This window comes from Hyperoodon ampullatus (genome assembly GCF_949752795.1).
Source record: "Hyperoodon ampullatus genome assembly, chromosome: 18".
Taxonomy (NCBI): Eukaryota; Metazoa; Chordata; class Mammalia; order Artiodactyla; family Ziphiidae; genus Hyperoodon; species Hyperoodon ampullatus.
In genome coordinates this window covers 18,756,657-18,775,799 of record NC_136931.1, presented here as the reverse complement: position 1 = coordinate 18,775,799, position 19,143 = coordinate 18,756,657, and the positions used below count along the sequence as shown (strand labels likewise).

The following is a 19,143-nucleotide window of genomic DNA, read 5'->3' as shown; positions in this document are numbered from 1 at the left end:
GACAGACATTCATGGAGTGTTCACTCCATGCCAAGCACAGGGTCAGGTTCGGAGAACACAGAGATGAATCAGACACAGTTCCTTCCTCCAGGAGCTCATTTTCTTCCCTGAAAACAGTGGTTCTCAGCCTTGGCTGCGTGTCAGAATCACTGAGGAGCTTTAAAAAAGCTAATGTCTAGTCAGTCGTTGTCATGTCCTCCCCCCACCTACCCATTTTAATTATTATTCTGGGATGTGGCCTGGGCATTGGGATTTTTGAATGTGCACCAAAGTTGAGATTACTACCTTAAAGGTCCCCACAGAGCCAGCCATCTTACTACATTTACCAATAGTTCTGCAGTCTGTTATTTCTTTCCTTTAATAAAACATTAAACATATATTATTTTTCTGATAATGTAAATAATACATATCTTTATACGAGATTTGGTAAATATAAAATAAAAATGGTGTGTTAACTCAAAGTTAACCATTGTTAAAATTTTGGTGTATTTTCTTCCAAGCTTTTGGGAAAGGGGGCATGTATTTAAGCACTTTGCCCTACAAAATTTGGTTCATATGGTGATTAAGTTGCAGATAACAAAGCCCCAAAATAATAGTGGCTTAAACAGATAGAAGAAGTTTTTTGCTTTCTCACATGAAGTGTAGAGGTCAGCATTCTGGGTGTTCTACCCAGACTCCTTCCAGTTCCCCTGCCACCCCTTGCTTACAGGGTGGCCCTCGTGCTTATGGTCTAGAAAGGTAGGCATTTTAGGCTGAGGGAGTACCGTGGTGTGTTTGGGGAAGTGTCATCCAGAGTTGTGGCAGAGGGTTGTCATGGTAGAAAAACCCAGAAAGGTGGATTATAGCTAGACTCCGGAAGACCTGAGTGTCTCAGTAAAGACTTTTAACTCTAATATCTTGAGTTAGGTGTTCTTTACCTGAGGTAAGAATAATGGGCTTCAGGTCTCCATAAAAGTCCTGAGAGGGGTGTGTGCACGGGTGCATGCGATTCTGTACACTTGCCTCAGGATTTCATTAAATTGATTAAGAGCCATTTCTTTGCCTTTGTGGGAGTCTTTGAGCTGATAAAAAGAAATCAGTGTAAGCTCAACTAGATTTTTCTTTTTTTTAAATTTTCTTCCAGAAACATTTTAATAAAAATTGGCCATTTCCAAGAAACGCCCACTGCATGCCCACCAATAAAAGGGAACCATAACAGAATAGAAAATTTACCATATGGCTGTGATTTAAAGAAAAAAACTAGTACACACTCAAGCACACCAGCAAAGTCAAATATTAAAGTTACATTCTTTCTTATGGGCTATGATTAGGATTCTGAAGAGACACTGAAATAAAACTTAATACAAATGCTGAACTATTCAGGTCAAAGAACCTCTACAGAAGCATCTGACCTCAAAGGCATTCCAGTTTGAGACTCAATTTCCGAGTAAGCCATAACAAATGAACCCAAGACATACAGCGTGAAAGGAGGGATTCTGTAGCTCCCAACATACTCTGAACCTGATAGAACAAATCTAGGGTTTTTTAAAATTATTATTTTTCTTTAAACAATTGCCAAGACTGTAATCAAAGATAAATAGAAGGCACAACAGTTTTGCTCTGGTTTTGTGTTATTCAGATTTTAAAAAAAAAAAAATTTTTTTTTTACAAATACAAATTAAACATGAAAAAACTACTTCAAAAAAAACCTTACAGTTCAAGAAAAGCTTATCAGTTGCATTCTAGACATTTAAAACCTATTTCACAATTTAAATTTCAATGGTAAAAACAGTAGGTTTTGGAACTGTTTTGTGACCACGTATCCAAAGAAAAACTCCACTAACACCTTTAATTCAGTTTTTAACCATACCAGAGAGAATCTAAATTGTCAATTTTTCCAACAGCATTTTTCCACACCAGAGGGTAGTCATGACTCAAAGAAGAGACAGTTTGGGTTCTTCCTGCCTTAAAAGTGTAATTCTCACAGGCTTTTGAAACATGTAGAAAATAAGTAAGAAATATTCCAGTGAATGAAACATACCAAATGTCAGTAATAAGCAAGACACATTCCTTTGGGGAAACTGTTAAAAAGAAAACCAGTCTGTATATGCAAGTAAAACAAGGAAATGCAGTCTTTTTTTTTTCTTCTTTAAAAATCCATTTTTCCTAAAATATCATTCCACAAAATTGGAAGTGAAGGACTAAAAGGTGGCGGGGTCGGTGAGAGAGGGGGAAGGAGCACACACCATTAATACAAAAAGTAAAATTGTACAAACATAAGCAGTGTATCATAGGCTAGAATCAGATTCCAAGATACCAAAAGTTGGCTGAAGAAATTCACCATTCCGTGGGAGCTAGGGTTTGTACTGCTGCCTGAAGATCGGTGAAGAGCAATTCACTGCCTTGGAGCAATGCCCTTTCCCACTCCAAATCCTGGTTTCTGCACCATGCCTCTTCGGGGGGTGCCTGTCATCCCACCACCGAGCCCACTTTGAGGGCCTCCAGGTCCCCGCAGGCGGTTATCTTGGCGATCCCCTTCCCGGGTGGCTTGAGTCTTCTTTTCTTCTACATTCAGGCGGACCTCACCTCTGAACATGATGGGCCTGTTGCTAAGGACCTTCTGAACAGGCTCAGAATCATCAAACACAATGAACCCAAAATTGGGTAATTTCCCACTGCTGTTAATACGCAGCTCCACCACATTCCCATAATTTTGAAAAAAAATCTTTAAGCTCTGATTTGTCCACCTCATGAGGCAGGTTGCTGATAAAGAGCTGGTGACTGTCAGGGTGTCTCAACGATTCTTTGGGGTTCAACATCACCTTGCTCACCAGCCTCACAGACTGGTCTAGGCCCCCTCTGGAGAGGAACATTTATTCGCTGTTCTCGAACCCTTTGATCCCTCTGAGGCCTCTGCGGTGGAATTTGAGATTCAGGCTTAGACTCCGGACGAGGCTGTAAAGCTGGTACTTTTAACAGCATGAGGTGGTATCCCAGTAACTGGAACAGCTCCACTGGGTGGAAGGTTCTTGCTGGTCACAGATGCCCAAGAAAAGGTTTTCAAGTCCTTCTGCCCTGTCTGGGCTATGTCTGCAGGCGCTGGAGAAGAACTCTTCTGAGCATCCTCAGGAACAGTTTCTTCCAATACTGACTCAGTCTTTTCCTCTTGGACTTCAGACACAGGTTCTTGCTCCGGTTCTGGTTCAGGATCAGGCTCTGGTTCAGCAACAGGTTCTTCTAAATGTTCTTCTAAGTCACTGCTGACAGTTTGATCACAGGACGTTCCAGAATCGTCAGGTACCACCTCAGGTGTCTGCTGTCTTTCTTCAGGTTCCTCTACTTCTTCAGATTCTTCCGGAGGCTCAGGGACAAAGCCACCAAAGACCTCATCTTGGTATCTGAAGATAACATTGTGAACATAGAACTTATTTTCAACAGAGCTCTCAGGAGCAAGGACAAAGGTCTGCATGAATCGCCTCAAAGCCTGGTGGTTACTAGAGAGCAAGCCCATCACCTGGGCCACCACACGGTCATGCAGAGTGGCATGAGCATCGACATGACGGGTCTTAGTGTGGCAATTGGTGAAATGTTGTGACATCACTTTCCGATGGATTTCTTTTTGTCCATAGACTGCATCTGCTGGCTTTCCATTTGAATCCAATCCCCCATGGACATAAGAAGAGTTCTTTCCATAAAATCTGTGTAGCATGTCTGGGGCCTGGTTCAGCAGTGTGTAATACTGTCTCACAAATTCCCGCCCGACCAGCAGGGGACTAGGCTTCTCCATAACCATTGCTTTGGTCGATTCAGCCTGCACGGCTGAGCGGGAGAGGAACAAGCTCTGCTCCACAGCACGGCAGAAAACAAAAAACTCAACCAGATCTTATTATCTTTGTAAATGAAGAAACTAAGACCCATAGAGGTTAAAGATATAAGTCCCACAGTTAATAAGTAGGAGAGCTAGACCTGGAGCTTGGTCTTTTTAGTTCCTAATATGGTGCTGACTCCACATTGGTAGCTTTGATGGGAGGGTGCACGTGTATGTGAGGGTTAGTTTTCTAGTGTGGTTGTCTGGGGTGGAGGCAGGGATGCCATTGACTGGTAAGAGGAACTCAGAGGAAGATAACTTACTTTGCAGGAAAGACAGTGCATTTCATTTTGGCCGTGTTGAGTATGAGAGAGACAGGTCTTGTGGCAGGAGCCAATATATATATGGACTGCTAATTAAAAATATAGGGTGAGAACATATTTTTTGATAGAATTGGTAGGACTGTACTCTTAGGTTTTTCCATATTTTTACATCACTTACCTGGATTTCTAATTCTCTTGCTGCTCTCGCCTGTGACTCTCAGACCTCTTCCGTTTGACTCTTGACATCTTAATGGTGGCCTCCCAGTTTTTGTTTTAGTGACTACCTGTTTGATCCTCTGTTCTTCCTGTCTGTGGATTGCCCTGTGGTTTCAGCTCTGCCTCAGCTTCATGGCAACAGGAAAGACAGGTCCAGAAGAAAGAGTGAGAGAGAACCTGCTGGTCCTTATAGACGGAAGGCTGAACCTTGAGAGAGTTGCGTATATAGTGGATTTGGGACTCACTTGCTAAAGATGTGACAGGTGAAGCTGGCAGTGTAGGAGGTTGTCCACGGAGAGAGAGTACACTGAAAAGAGCAGACCTTGGAACACGCCTATGTTCAGGGGGCTGAGGGAAGAAGAGTGGCCATAAAGTCAAGTCCAGACAGACACGAAGAGACCCTAGAGGGTAGGGGCAGACTGCATAGAAATTGTGAGAGGGAGTGGTCAGTAGGTGTGGATGTTATAGAGCAGCACTGTCCAACAGAACTTTCCGATGTTGAAAATCTTCTATGGCTCTACTGGCCAGTATGCTGGTCCCTAGCCACATGTGGCTGCTGAGCACTTGAAATGTGACTAGTAGGCCTGAGGAACTGAATTTTTGAATTTTATTCAGTTTTAATTTGCATTTAAATAGCTACATATGGCTACTATATTAACGCAGGTGTAGAAGTTGAGCAGGATGAGGACTGAGAAAGCTGTGGGTTGGCAGCTAGGAGGTTATTGGTGACCCCCCTTTAGGTGATATTTTCAGGAGAGTAAGGTTGAGGAATGGATGGAATATAAGAAATCACAGACATTGACTGTAGGCTTCTCTTTTAGTACATTTGAAAAGGAAGGAATATTTGGGGAAGGTGCATTGGTTACAGTGATTTCTGTGGCAAATGCCTTGAAAACAAAGCATGGTCCTGGCTTCCTCTCTTTCTTCTTTTTAAGGGCAAAAAGAACTTTCCCAGGCATCTCTAGCAGACCTCTCTTTAGGTATCATTGGCCAGAATAAGGTTGAATGCCATTTAACTTACCTCATTGACCTTAGACCAGACAGGTGCACCACTTGAAAGGTCAGTTCCCCAAACTGATTTGAGGGCCGGGGGAGGACACAGAATGATGTTGGGAAGTCAGCTTCAGGGTTCATTCCAGATAGTGTTTGGGCTGAGTTCTTGAGTTCTTGGTGGCTGAGGAGGAGGCTGTGAATGACAGAGCCTGAAGGGTCAGTGGAGGAGATGAATGATAAGAGGCAGGAGGGCTGAGAGGATGGTGTGAGCTTGTGATACTTTTGGGGTGGAGGTAAACTGATAGGTGAGAACTGAGGGCTTGAGGCCCTCAAACTATGAATACATCAAAACCATCAAGCCAGAGCCTAGAAATAATTTGAAACAGATTGTGAAGATTTTTTTTCCTAACTGAGCACATATGCATTCTTTATAGAAGAATATAGCATTTCCCTTTTGACTGTAATAAAAGAAATACATGATCATGGCAGAAAATATGGGTGATGCAGAAAAGGTCCTAGAAAAAAATGGAAATCTTGTCATCGTGACCAGGCACTTTATCATTTTCAAAAATTTCCTCTGTCTGTGTGTGGCCCCATGTGCATCTGTATGTTTTATGCAGTGACGTGGTTGGAGCTGTGCAATCTAAATTGGGCAGGCTGGAAAGTAAGAGTTGGAGAAACTTATGTTTATGTTTATATTTAGGGACATTTGAAGGGTTCAGGGAAGACTTCTGTTGGGGGGGGATTTGTGCTGCCCTGGAAAGTTGGGTTTGCTTTGGCAGGTGAGGGTAGGACAGGGAAGGCTCAGGCTTGCCTCCTGCACAATGAGGACATCCGCGTGGCTGTAGCATTGGTTGTGTGTGTGTGTGTGTGTGTGTGTGTATGTGTGTATCGGATGGAGGGTGTGGGAGGGGAGTAAGGCTGGGTAAAGTAAGGTGGTAGACATTTTGGAGGGCCTCAAATACCGTAAGAAAATATAAGCTGTGTGCTGCTAGCAGTAGGCATTTGAGACAGTTTTGAGCAGGAGGGTAACCTGCTCACACTTAACATCTACTACAGTTACAGTCTCACTTTCCTCTAGAGAGCACATACACTTCCTGTCCCAGGTCACAGATCATGGTTTTGTGAGGCAAGTCCCCTTCCTGGTTCCCTCTAGCATAGCACTGACACCTGCCATCCTTACTAGGTAGCGCAGCCTCCTTGGGAGCCCCCTGCATCCCTCCTGTGCCTGGCATGTAATGGGAAGGCCCAGCTGCAAGTTAAACCCAGCAGAATCTCATCCTTTTGTATTCATTTCCAAGACACACGTTTGGAGAAGTATTTAAGTTACATGGATGAAGTCTTGTTTATTTATTAAATGAACCCAGGGCTTCCCTGGTGGCGCAGTGGTTGGGAGTCCGTCTGCTGATGCAGGGGACGTGGGTTCGTGCCCCGGTCCGGGAAGATCCCACATCCCACATGCCGCGGAGCGGCTGGGCCCGTGAGCCATGGCCGCTGAGCCTGCGCGTCCGGAGCCTGTGCTCCGCAACGGGAGAGGCCACACAGTGAGAGGCCCCGTGTACCGCTAAATAAATAAATAAATAAATAAGAATCAGTGTAATTAAAAAAAAAAAAAAAAATGAGCCCAAATCAGCCCAATGAAGTATTTTGCCTGTATCAGATGGTAACAGAGGTACATTTTGTGTATTCAGGAAGAAATTCTGTAGTGTATGCCTCTTTTACTACAAGTCATAGGACCAGAATCAAGGCATATCTTGGGTTTTAGGATGGTATTTAATTTATTGCTCATTTTTACTTGGATTTTGTCTCTAATTTTTAGGTTTTCAAACCTATGGCTGATGCTGCTGTGAAGATTGTGGAGAAAAATGGCTTCAGTGATAAGATCAAGATTATCAACAAGCATTCCACTGAGGTGACCATAGGGCCAGGTAAGATCAACACATCCTGTGTCAGAAGCTTTACTTGCTCTTGTAGGAGAGAGGAAAAGGTTTATTCCAGTTTGTGGAATAGATGTACCCAGCTAATCACAGGACTAGGGCCTCTCCATGTGCTGATCTGAAGGTAAGCACTTTGCTTTTCTGTTAGTTTATTTCTCTACTAGTTAAAAACAAATCAGGAATGAGTAAACCAGAGCCAATCAAGTATAGGAGTGGTGATGCAAACAAATGAAACCTTTTGCTTAAGCAAGTTGGAATTCTTAATGTGGTTCAATTTATCTGAATTTTGAGTTTTATCAGATAAGTAAAACTAAGTTGATAGTGGAAAGAGGTTTGCTTAGTTCCAATATCCTGTCTCAGTATGCAGTGTGAGAGATTTGCCTGTGTAGCTCGGTCTGTCCAGGTTTTCAGAATATTTTTTATAGTTTAGGAATTTGAATCAGACTTCTAACATTTCACATGTCACTGATACCAGAAGAGCACAGTGGACAAGAAGCTTCTAGGGAGACTTCCCTGGTGGCACAGTGGTTAAGAATCCACCCACCAATGCAGCGGACACAGGTTTAAGCCCTGGTCCTGGAAGATCCCACATGCCACGGAGCAACTAAACCCGTGCGCCACAACTACTGAGCTTGCGCTCTAGACCCCACGAACCACAACTACTGAGCCTGTGAGCCACAATTACTGAGCCTGTGTGCCACAACTACTGAAGCCTGTGCACCTAGAGCCCGTGCTCCACAAGAGAAGCCACTGCAATGAGAAGCCGTGCACCCTAACGAAGAGTAGCCCCTGCTCGCCACAACTGGAGAAAGCCCGCAACTAGAGAAAGCCTGTGTGCAGCAACAAAGACCCAATGCAGCCATAAATAAATAAATAAATGTATTTAAAAGAAAAAAAAAGAAGCATCTACCTAAAGTCAACATTTTTCTCCCATTTGAAAAACTTTTTTTTTTTTTTTTTTTTTTTTTTGCGGTACGCGGGCCTCTCACTGTTGTGGCCTCTCCCGTTGCGGAGCACAGGCTCTGGACGCGCAGGCTCAGCGGCCATGGCTCACGGGCCCAGCCGCTCCGCGGCATGTGGGATCTTCCCGGACCGGGGCACGAACCCGTGTCCCCTGCATCGGCAGGTGGACTCTCAACCACTGCGCCACCAGGGAAGCCCTGAAAAACATTTTTTATGGAGAATTGGAAACATTTACAAAAGAAGGGATTAGTATACCCTTTATTTATTTTTAAAGCATAACATACATATAGAAGAGTACACAGATCATCCCATTTTTAATCAACATTTTTGAGGTATAATTCATGTAAAGTGGATGCACCCATTTGAAGCGTATAGTTCAAGTTTTAACAAATGTCAACACACTTGTAACCACTTCCACCATCAAGATACTAGAATGTCTCCATCATGCTCAAAGAGATTCCTCATGACTCTTTGCAGTCATTCCCCCCCATATCCCTGGCCCTAGGCACCCACTGATCTGCTTTCTTCAGTATAGATTAGATTGGCCTTTTCTAGAATTTTGAGTAAGTGAAATTGTACAGTGTGTACTCTTTTGTGCCAGCTTTCTTTTCTGTAACACAGTGCTTTTGAGTTTTGTCCACAGTGTTTTATGTAAAAAGCATTCATTTCCTTCTGTTACTGAGCAGCACTCCATGTGTGTACATCCCATAATCCGTTCATCCCTTCACCTATTGATGGACATGGGTAGTTTCTTAGATAGGTGTTTAGGTTCACTGATCTTTTCTTTTGTGGTGTCTGATCTGCTGTCAAGCATATCTAGTGAACTTTTCATGTCTGATACATATTTTTCATCTCTGAAAGCTCCCTTTGATTCTTTTTTACAACTCCCGTTCTATATGTTCATGTGTTCCTTTAAATAGTTAACATATTTATATTAGCTGTTATAACATCCTTCTTTTCCACTGCCTCTCTGTCTTCTCTCGGTTTGTTCTATTGACTAATATTTATCCTGGTTTTGGGTCCTGTTTTCCTTCTTTGTGTGTCTAGTAATTTTTATTTGAATGTTGTGTATATTGGGAGATTGGCATTGCTAAGTGCTGAGTTTTGTTTTCTTCCCTTAAAAGCTTTGTCTGGCATGCAGTTGGGTTTCTTGAAGATCAGTTTGATCCTTTCAAGGCTTGTTTTTAAGCTTTGTTGGAGCAGGGTTAGAATAGCTTTAAGACAGGGTTTCTCAACTGCAGCACTGTTGACATTTTGGGCCTGATAATTCTTTGCTGGGAGAGTTGTCCTGTGCATTGTGGGATGTTTACCACTGGCCTCTAACCGGTAGAAGCCCATAGCACCTCCCTCCCCCACACCATTTGTGTCAACAAAAAATGTCTCCAGACATTGCCAAATGTGCCAGGTGTGTGTAGGGGGGTGGGGGCAAAGCTCCCCCTATTGAGAACCCTTGTTCTAAGCCAGCTTTAGCCATACTAGTACAGCGTGACCTTTCTGGGGTCTCTGCTGAGTGCCTGGGCGCTGGCTAATCAGAACTAGAATGTTTCTTAGTCCTGTGAGCTCTGGCAGTTGTTCAGCTTATAGCTACGTGGTCATCCTTTGCCCGGCCTTCTAGAGGCTTAGCCTGTGTGTGTGTGAATATAGTCAGCAAGAGACATGAGGGGAACCCTCTGCGGATTTCTGAAGCCCTTTTTCTGTGTAACTTCCTGTCCGGCTCTCTCCCTGAAGTGTAGCCTCCTCCACTCCCTTGAACTCTTTGCTGTCTCCTTATTCAGCAAGACACTTTGCTTGGCTTCTCACTCTGTGTACCGAGTACCATGGTCTGGAAAGTGCCTGCTGGCTGGAAGCCAGGGCAGTAGTAGGGGTCACTTTGTTTCCCATTGTTCGACGTCTAAAACCACTTGTTTCATATATTTTGCCAGGTTTTCTAGTTGATTATGGTGGTGGCTAAGTCTGATCCCAGTTACTCCATTTTGGCCCGAGATCCTGAGAGCGCAGAGACTCACCTGCCGAGCAGCCTTTGCCGTGTCACTCACTCTGTGCTCTGCCCTGTGCCTCCTCCGGGCTGTGTGTTCACGCCAGGCCCCTCATATGTTTCTTAATATTTTTCTATGTACTTCTTATGACTGCAATAATGAAGTAATTATGTAATTATGTATTTAATGTCTGTATCCCCACACAGCTGAAGCATCCTGAGCTCATGGACTATGTAGTCTTATTAATATTAATTCCATTCCATAACTTGGCACAGGGCCTGGCACATGAAAGAATTCAGTCATATTTGTTTAGTGAGTAGATTGTCAGCTTTGCTTAGTCCTTAACCCCTTGTAAATGGGACTTTGTTTCTACTTCTTCAACTTGACAAGTGGCTTCCTCACTGCCCGGGCTGATGGTCTTTTGCCTGCTTTACAAACACTGCAGCTTTGGTACTTCTGCCATTCAGTCCTTCTGAAAACTCTCCCTTCCCAGGCCTCAGTGACATCTCCGAGTCTTGGTTCTCCTTTGCAGCTTCCTTTTTGCTCCCAAATGCATATTTCCAAGCTTCTGTTCTGAGCCCTTTTAAAAAATGGCATCTGAGTTTGTTGCCTATTCCCCAGAGATGGATTGCATGCTGAGACGTGTAGCAGCCGACTTGGGGTGGCATTTATTCATTCATCCAGTCATTTGGTGAAGACTTCTGAGGCACCTGGGGCAACTGCCCCTCCTCTGGCTCCCCCTGCACCCTCTGTACCCTTATAATTAGTACTCACAGGTTCTCAAAAAGTGTTTGTTGAAATTCATTAGATCATAAAGCTTTATTTTTGAAGCAGATTTGGGCAATAAATCATTTTAAGTTACATAATTGGCTTAAAAATTATTCAGAAGGTAGAATTGGTAGGGCTTGGTGATTGATGAGATGTAGGGTGACAAAAAGGGAGGAATCAAGAATTTAGCTAACATTTGCTGACTGTTACTGGGTGCTCAGCATTGTTCTAGGCACTGGGGTACAATGGTGAACAGGCCAGTCAGGGTTCTTGTTCTCCTGGAGCTGGTCAGTGATGCCCAGGTTTCAGGACCGTGTGACTGGTGGTGTCGTTCAATTGAGAAGAAATGTTGGACAGAGAATCAGGTGTGTGCAAGTGGGGTGGTTGCCTTAGTATGGGACAGTGTATTTCAGTTGGAGTTTGGCATGATATCAGAGAGGATGGGCAGTGACCCGGGAGGGTGGTCTCTGTGCCAGGAGACAAAAGTTTCTTCTCAGCTTCCTTTCACGTTGTGCTGCCATTGAGAACACGTGTACTTCATAGGAACTGGATAGGTTTTACCTTTGTTATTTGAAACACCACCAGGTGAAGCAGATCTTGTAACCTACCACTCTTTTACAGATGAGGTGACTTATGGTCAGGACTGAGGGTTCAAGGCTAGAAAGTGGGATCCAGGCCCAGCTCTCTATGACTCAAGGTTCAAGCTCCCTCTACTGGGTCCTTCTTTGAACCTCTTAATGCTGCTCTTTTCTCGCTTCATCTGTGATACTTGTCTTCTGTGTAGGGAAGATGAGTGGGCTTTGTCAAATTGTAATTCATGAGCCATTAGGAGTGTTTACAGTTAATTCTCCATGATGAATACCCCTTCCAAAGTCAGTTTTATCTCGGCTCATTAAAAATTGTAATTGTAGAAGTAACATTACTTTACATTATATTATAGAGGTTTAAAAAATAGAGTTAACAGAAAGACCTTCCATAATCCTACTGTCCTTAAAAAACTGTTATTTGGGGGATTGTTTGGTAGCAAGAAACTAACTTGATTAAGGGGGATTTAGTGTAAGGAACTGGGGTTTCTGAATCCTGGATCTCAGTTGTATCATTGGGTATCAGTGGAATCAGCCTCTCTCTTGCTTTAGTTTTCTCCCCCTCTCTGCAGCCTAGAAATATCTGAAGTACCAGCATTCAGTTTTTGCTTTTCAAATAATTTTTGCTAATTTAATAGTTAATAGTTTAATTGTTTGTATCTCTGTAATTGCTAATAAGAATGAAAATTTTTTCGTATATTTGATTGATTTGCTTTCTGTTTTGAATTGTCTATTTGTATTTTTGCCTGGTTTTCTTCTTGGGTGTTTGTAGTTTTCTTACCAGTTTTACAAGTCCCTTGCAATATTAAACATACAGGAAAATTGATAGAGTAGTACGGTGAACACCCATGTTCTCTTAACCAGGACTTAGTCACTCGTTAGCATCTTGATGTGTACGTGTCATGTCAATGTGGATTTTATTTTATTTTATTTTGCTAAACCATTGAAAAGTCAGTTGCAGACATGATGACACTTCTAAATACTTCAGCATATGTTTGTGCTTTCAATTTTAGTGACCTATTAACCTTTATCTTTTACATATTTGCTATTAATATTTGTTCCAATCTGTTGCTTGCTTCTGACTCTTTCCTTTTGTTTCTCAGATGGTGACATGCCATGCCGTGCCAACATCCTGATCACGGAGCTGTTTGACACGGAACTGATTGGGGAGGGAGCACTGCCCTCCTATGAACATGCACACAGGCATCTCGTGCAGGTAGGGGACTGAGGGCCTCCTTCAGGCAAATTGCTGTGATCTCAGTTGACTCACACAGCTCTCATTCACACACCACGCTCTACATAGCCTGAGCCCTCAGTACCTCTCTGTACACCTTAGGGCACCCTTTGATTCCTACGAGATTCTGATTGTCCTCAGTTATGACTTCTGTGCCTCTTGAATGCCAAGTCTTAGTAGTCTTAGAGTCAAAAGACTAGAAACTGGGCTTCCCTGGTGGCGCAGTGGTTGAGAGTCCGCTTGCCGACGCAGGGGACGCGGGTTCGTGCCCTGGTCCCGGAGGATCCCGCGTGCCGCGGAGCGGCTGGGCCCGTGGGCCATGGCCGCTGGGCCTGCGCGTCCGGAGCCTGTACTTTGCAACGGAAGAGGCCGCAACAGTGCGAGGCCCACGTACCGCAAAAAAAAAAAAAAAAAAAAGACTAGAAACTATCTTCAAATTCAATTCAGCAAACATTCTTTGAATGTCACCTGTGTGTAAGGTGTTCTAGCATCCAGGGAGAAGTATAAGCCATTCTTCTTGCTTCTCCATCCACACTAGTCAGCAGTGGTAAGGACTTGATGGGCCAAATGGAGAGGTAGGCAGAAGCAACACTGACATTTGGTTTAGGGCTGGTGGAAAAGGTCAAGGCTCAGGAAGGAGATGAGGGCATGTGTGGAGAGGGTGGAATTTGGAAAGGCACTGAGGAAAAGGAGAGATGTCCCAGGTGGAGGACCTGTTTGGTAGGTCAGTGGGAACACCAGCCTAAGGTGCTTGTAAGCTAATGTGGAGAATGGGGTAGAGGATAGAAGACCTTGAATGCCAGGCTGTTCCAGATGAAGGAGTTTGGGTGGTGATAATCTTTGGCAGGTTTTTTTTTTTTTTAATAAATTTGTTTGTTTTTATTTTTGGCTCTGTTGGGTCTTTGTTGCAGTGCCCAGGCATTCTCTAGTTGTGGCGAGCGGGAGCTACTCTTTGTTGCGGTGTGCAGGCTTCTCATTGCAGTGGCTTCTCTTGTTGTGGAGCATGGGCTCTAGGCACGCAGGCTTCAGTAGTTGGGGCACACAGGCTCAGTAGTTGGGGCTTGCGGGCTCTTGAGCTCAGGCTCAGTAGCTGTGGTGCACGGGCTTAGCTACTCGGCAGCATGTGGGATCTTCCCAGGCCAGGGCTTGAACCCGTGTCCCCTGCATTAGCAGGCAGGTTCTTAACCACCGCGCCACCAGGGAAGCCCCAACAGTTGTTTTGAGAAGGGAGAGATATGCTGAAAATGTTAGCTCAGAGATGTTGGTCTTGCTTTTTTATGAACATAAACTGGGAGGTGGAGACTCAAAGGCAAAGGCCGGCTGGGGAGGTGTGAGTGTTTGCTGCTTCTGCTGGCACCTGCCATGTGGGCACTGTTCACATGAGCCTGTAACTGTCTTAGCCCGGGATTCTTTTGAGGGGTACTTAGTACCCCTGGAGTGAGGAAGGGGACTCCTTCCAAGGCATTTGGGGCCAGCGTCCACATTACTCATGTGGTCAGCATGTGATGGTGATCGTCCTCCAGCTCCCCATCCTGCGTGAAATGTCTTGTTGTCTCCAAAATGCAAAATTCTTCCTAGTAACTTTGGTAGAAATTATTTCTATTTCTCCACATTAAAACCATCAATTAGATGAATCCCTGAAATAGAAAACAAGGATATTTAGAATTAGGTTAATGTTGTCCAATTTGTCTTTCTCTAATTCATCTAGTAATTAAAAGGTACACTGGCAGCCGTTCTCTGCTTCCTCTCCCAGCTGGCCCATAGCAACCAGGTGTGCACTGTCCACTCTAATCACTGTCCCCACCTGCCCAGCCTGAGTCTCAGCTTGAAGGAGCTATGGCGGCACACAGTCTCCATTACCCTGTCCCTTTTCCTGCCACATTGGAGGTCATGGAACTGGGGTGCTGGAGTGTCTGACAGATAGTCCATGTGGTATTGCAGTGACCTAGGAATTGATCTCAGAAGACACATTTATCGGTGCCTTCATTTTGCAGGGCCTTTTCTGAGTACCAAGAATACGAGGGTGAGCTCCTGGGGAGGCAGGTAGGTGCGCAGGTGGTCACAGTACAGTTTGAGGTCCACGCTGATGGTGGTCGGTGGGGTGAGGTCCTGCCCACTCTGGTGGGAGAAGGCGGGGAGGTTGGGGAAGATGAAGCATGAGCTGAGTCAGTCTTGAGAGTGAGCAGGGTTTGGCCTGGCAGCTGGGGGGAGCCGCGGCAGAGGAGGTCAGCCTGCACAAAGATGTGGAGATGAGTCAGGTTATGCGTGTGTGGGAGGCAGGGTAATAGAGAAGGCTGAAGGGCTGGGCAGGGCCTGACCAAGAAGGGCCCCTGTGCTCCAGAAGGCAATGTGGTAGCTCAGAAGGGTTTTAAGCAGAGGATCAGTGTCAGATTTATGCAGGCAGGCATGTGGAGAGCAGCTGGGGTGCAACACTAGAGGCAGGAAGACTAGTTAGAAAGTGGCTGGAGTTGTCCAGGTGCTGGGCCGAGGTAGGCCTTAGTCAAGGCCATAGAGATGGAGCCCAGAGAGGTAGACTCGGGGAGGAGGAAGGTGGTCAAGGACTCCTGTTACTTAGATATGGAGACATTGAGGATGATGCCAGGGTTTGAGGTGTAGGTGACTGGCTTGGATGGTGGTGCTCCCTGTTGACTGGGAGGAGGACCAGGCCTGGGAAGGTGGGGGAGAGGTGAAGGTGACTTGTTTGGTTTAGACAGACTTTGAGCTGAGGGTCAGCCAAGTAGAGAGGACCAGGAGGCATTTGGGTACATGTATTTGGTAAATGAAGATGGAGTGGTTGAGGTCAAACGGGAGAGTACACGGTGGGAGAAAAAGATGGTCCAGACCAGGTCTTTGGGGAATTCCCTCTGTGAGGGATGGGCAGGGGAAGCACAGCTTTGTGAAGGAGACAGAGGGGGAGAGCAGTGCTTCTCATCCAGAGCTGTGTCTGGGGACAGTTTTGATGTCACAGCTGAGAGGTGGTGCTACTGTCATCTTGTGGGTAGAGGCCAGGGATGTTACCAAACATCCTACAATGCACAGAGCAGCCCCCACAGTAAAGGATCACCTGATCCAAAAGGTCACTAGTGCTGAGGTAGAGAAATCCTGTGCTTGTGCTTTCTGTGCGGTAGCAGCTGTGAGTGTCCTCTTCGTGGCTAGGCCCCTAGTGCCTGGCGTGTAGAGGGTGTTGGATGAATGAAGCAGGAGGGAAATCGGATGAGGGACTGCAGCCAAAACCAAGTGAAGAGAGTGGTCGGCAGTGCCAGGTGAGGCCAGGAGGTCAGGCCGGTTGAGGATGGACACTTGTCCATTGGGCTGTGCAGTAAGAAGGTTCTGGTGTCTGGGTGAGAGCTACACTGAAGGAAAGCTCGGAGCTCAGTGCCAGGATTACTGCTTAGCGGGAAGACTTAGACTCTCTTCACAGTTGGTGTGGGAATTAATCAGCATGATGACAGTTAAGGTTTATTTATTTATTTATTTTTATTATTATTATTTTTTAATCATTCAACTGTTTGTCTGATTTATTTATTTATTTATTTATACTCTTTTTTTTTTCCTTTTCTTTTTTTTTTTTTTTTTGCGGTATGCGGGCCTCTCACTGTTGTGGCCTCTCCCGTTGCGGAGCACAGGCTCCGGACGTGCAGGCTCAGCGGCCATGGCTCACGGGCCCAGCCGCTCCGCGGCATGTGGGATCTTCCCAGACCGGGGCACGAACACGTGTCCCCTGCATCGGCAGGCGGACTCTCAACCACTGCGCCACCAGGGAAGCCCCTGTCTGATTTATTTTTCATTAAGATATAATTCACATACCACAGAGTTCTTCACCCTTTAAAGTTTCCAATTCAGTGGCTTTTAGTACATTCACAGAGTGTGCAGCGATCACCACTTTGTAATTCCTGTTTGTCTGATTTTCTTTTTTATTATTTAAAAAAATGGAAAACCAAAAGTGTAATTTTCATTCAATAAATATCATTTGATCCTTAGGCAGTTTTGTTGCAGAAAGTAAAGTCCATGATTTTAGAATGATAGTAGCAATTCATCAAGTAATCAGTTTTCACACAGTTTCAATAATTGCAGCAATTTCCTTGAACTGTCTGTAGAAATTCTGAAACTGTGGAATTGTCATTTCGAAGGACTTGTTCTTTACTTGGCCTGAATGATCTGCCACTTTGAGCATCACTGCAATATAAGGATACTTAAGTGATCTGCAGCTGTCTGAGCTCACAGCCATACCCAGCTTCCACTGAAAATCTGTGAGCTGGTTGGTGACCTTGGCCTTAGCATCCAGCTGTGGCTCGCTACACCCCTCCATAGCAGCGCCCCGGAATCCCATCACCCACTCAGGTGGAAGCTCCCGGGGCAAGGTTTATTTTTGAAATATTCAAGAGTGTCAGGTAGCTAGGAACTTACCTGACATAAGTCGTCTTAGGCATAATGTGTATTCTTTCTGAAGTCTGGTTTCTTCTGTTCCCAAGGGCATTGGCTGAAAACAGTTCACTGTCCTAATAGTGATAAGGCATTAGATGTTACTAAACCTGCCTCATATTAGGGAATAAATCTCTTTTGCTCAATGGGAATTACTGTGGGTCAACGTAACTGGTTATTTTTTTGTTCTTTTGTTTTACTTTTTAAATATAAACTTAGGAAAATTGTGAGGCAGTGCCTCACAGAGCAACCGTCTACGCGCAGCTGGTGGAGTCCAGGAGGATGTGGTCATGGAACAAGCTGTTTCCCATCCGTGTTCAGACCAGCCTTGGAGAGCAAGTCATCGTCCCCCCCTTGGAACTGGAGAGGTGTCCTGGCGCGCCCTCTGTCTACGACATTCAGCTGAACCAGGTGTCTCCCACTGACTTCACTGTCCTCAGCAACGTGCTGCCTATGTTCAGGTACCAAGGAGCCACCCAGGGTCATGGCGTTTGGAGACACTTGGTGAATTGTGGTCTTTGGCAGTTCTTTTTGAGTCCATTTTGACATCAGGAGTCCATTGCAAACAAGTTTCATTGCTGGTGAGGTCACCATAAATGCTTAAAGATGGAGTGTGTGAGCTTAAAATATGCTTCAGTTCCTGAATATTCTTCCACAGTGTGGACTTCAGCAAGCAAGTCAGTAGCTCAACAGCCTCCCATAGCAGGCAGTTTGAACCTCTGGCATCTGGCCAAGCTCAGGTGGTTCTCTCCTGGTGGGATATTGAAATGGACCCTGAGGGGAAGATCAAGTGCACCATGGCCCCCTTCTGGGCACACTCAGATCCAGAGGAGCTCCAGGTAAGACGCAGGAGCTGAGCACGTTTTCGTGGAAATCAGGAAACTTGTCTACTTTTGGTCCTGGGAAAGGAGCATGTTAAATCTTAGATTCCTAAGAATTTAGAGATAGAAGGGACTATGTCAGAATCAATGTCAAAGAAGAGTTTAAAAGAAAAAAAAGCAAGGCTAGCTGTAGTAAGATATAAGATAGCCCTTTCAGGCTAAGTTCATGGTCAGCACCAGTGGTCACAGTGAGCCATAGGGCAGCTTTGGTGTGCCGGCTCTCCTCTCGTCCTGGTACAGCCACTCTTAGACCTGCCCACCGAGTAATCCAGGGGTCCTCAGATTAGCTTGTGATAGGGCTTCCCTGGTGGCGCAGTGGTTGAGAGTCCGCCTGCCAATGCAGGGCACACGGGTTCGTGCCCCGGTCCGGGAAGATCCCACATGCTGCAGAGCGGCTGGGCCCGTGAGCCATGGCCGCTGAGCCTGCGCGTCTGGAGCCTGTGCTCCGCAACGGGAGAGGCCACAACAGTGAGAGGCCCGCATACCACAAAAAGAAAAAAGAAAAAAAAAAAAAAATCTGCCTTCTTCAGCTCAATGGAAAGTGGGGAGGATGTGAACTACAGGAAAGGAAATACATATTATATTCCTTTTTCTTTAAAAATATTTTTCTTGAGCCTCCCTGGTGGCGCAGTGGTTGAGAGTCCACCTGCTGATGCAGGGGACACGGGTTCGTGCCCTCGTCCGGGAGGATCCCACATGCCACGGAGCGGCTGGGCCCGTGAGCCGTGGCCACTGAGCCTGCGCATCCGGAGCCTGTGCTCCGCAGCGAGAGAGGCCACAGCAGTGAGAGGCCCGCGTACCGGAAAAAATATATATATATATTTTTTTCTTAATTAATTTTATTTATTTATTTATTTTTCGGCTGCGTTGGGTCTTCATTGCTGCGCACGGGCTTTCTCTAGTTGAGGCGAGCGGGGGCTACTCTTTATTGCAGTGCGCTGGCTTCTCACTGCAATGGCTTCTCTTGTTGCAGAGCATGGGCTCTAGGCGCGTGGGCTTCAGTAGTTGTGGCTCGCAGGCTCTAGAGCGCGGGCTCAGTGGCTGTGGCACATGGGCTTA

The 19,143-nt window shown here is 45.4% G+C and overlaps 2 protein-coding genes and 1 pseudogene across 5 annotated transcripts in view; 1 reads left to right on the top strand and 2 right to left on the bottom strand.

Moving 5' to 3' along the window:
* The window catches only part of PRMT7 (protein arginine methyltransferase 7), a gene marked incomplete at its 5' end in the record, with an annotated part of 44,683 nt that overhangs the window by 11,531 nt on the left and 14,009 nt on the right, over nt 1–19,143 (top strand). For all 3 annotated transcript variants that reach the window (XM_079723339.1, XM_079723341.1, XM_079723340.1), the window contains 4 exons: nt 7,139–7,247; nt 12,651–12,763; nt 17,423–17,664; nt 17,862–18,042. In XM_079723339.1, coding sequence (XP_079579465.1) covers nt 7,139–7,247; nt 12,651–12,763; nt 17,423–17,664; nt 17,862–18,042 — 645 coding nt within the window. The remainder of the gene's footprint in view (nt 1–7,138; nt 7,248–12,650; nt 12,764–17,422; nt 17,665–17,861; nt 18,043–19,143) is intronic.
* Nucleotides 2,375–3,784, bottom strand: LOC307066148 (ras GTPase-activating protein-binding protein 1-like; annotated as a pseudogene). The gene has a single exon. The product of its transcript is annotated as a ras GTPase-activating protein-binding protein 1-like (transcript).
* On the bottom strand, nt 16,833–17,090 carry LOC307067098 (COMM domain-containing protein 6-like; the record flags this gene model as incomplete). The annotated part of the gene is made up of 1 exon (XM_079724393.1): nt 16,833–17,090. One exon carries the CDS (start codon nt 17,088–17,090, stop codon nt 16,833–16,835), a length of 258 nt encoding a protein of 85 aa, XP_079580519.1.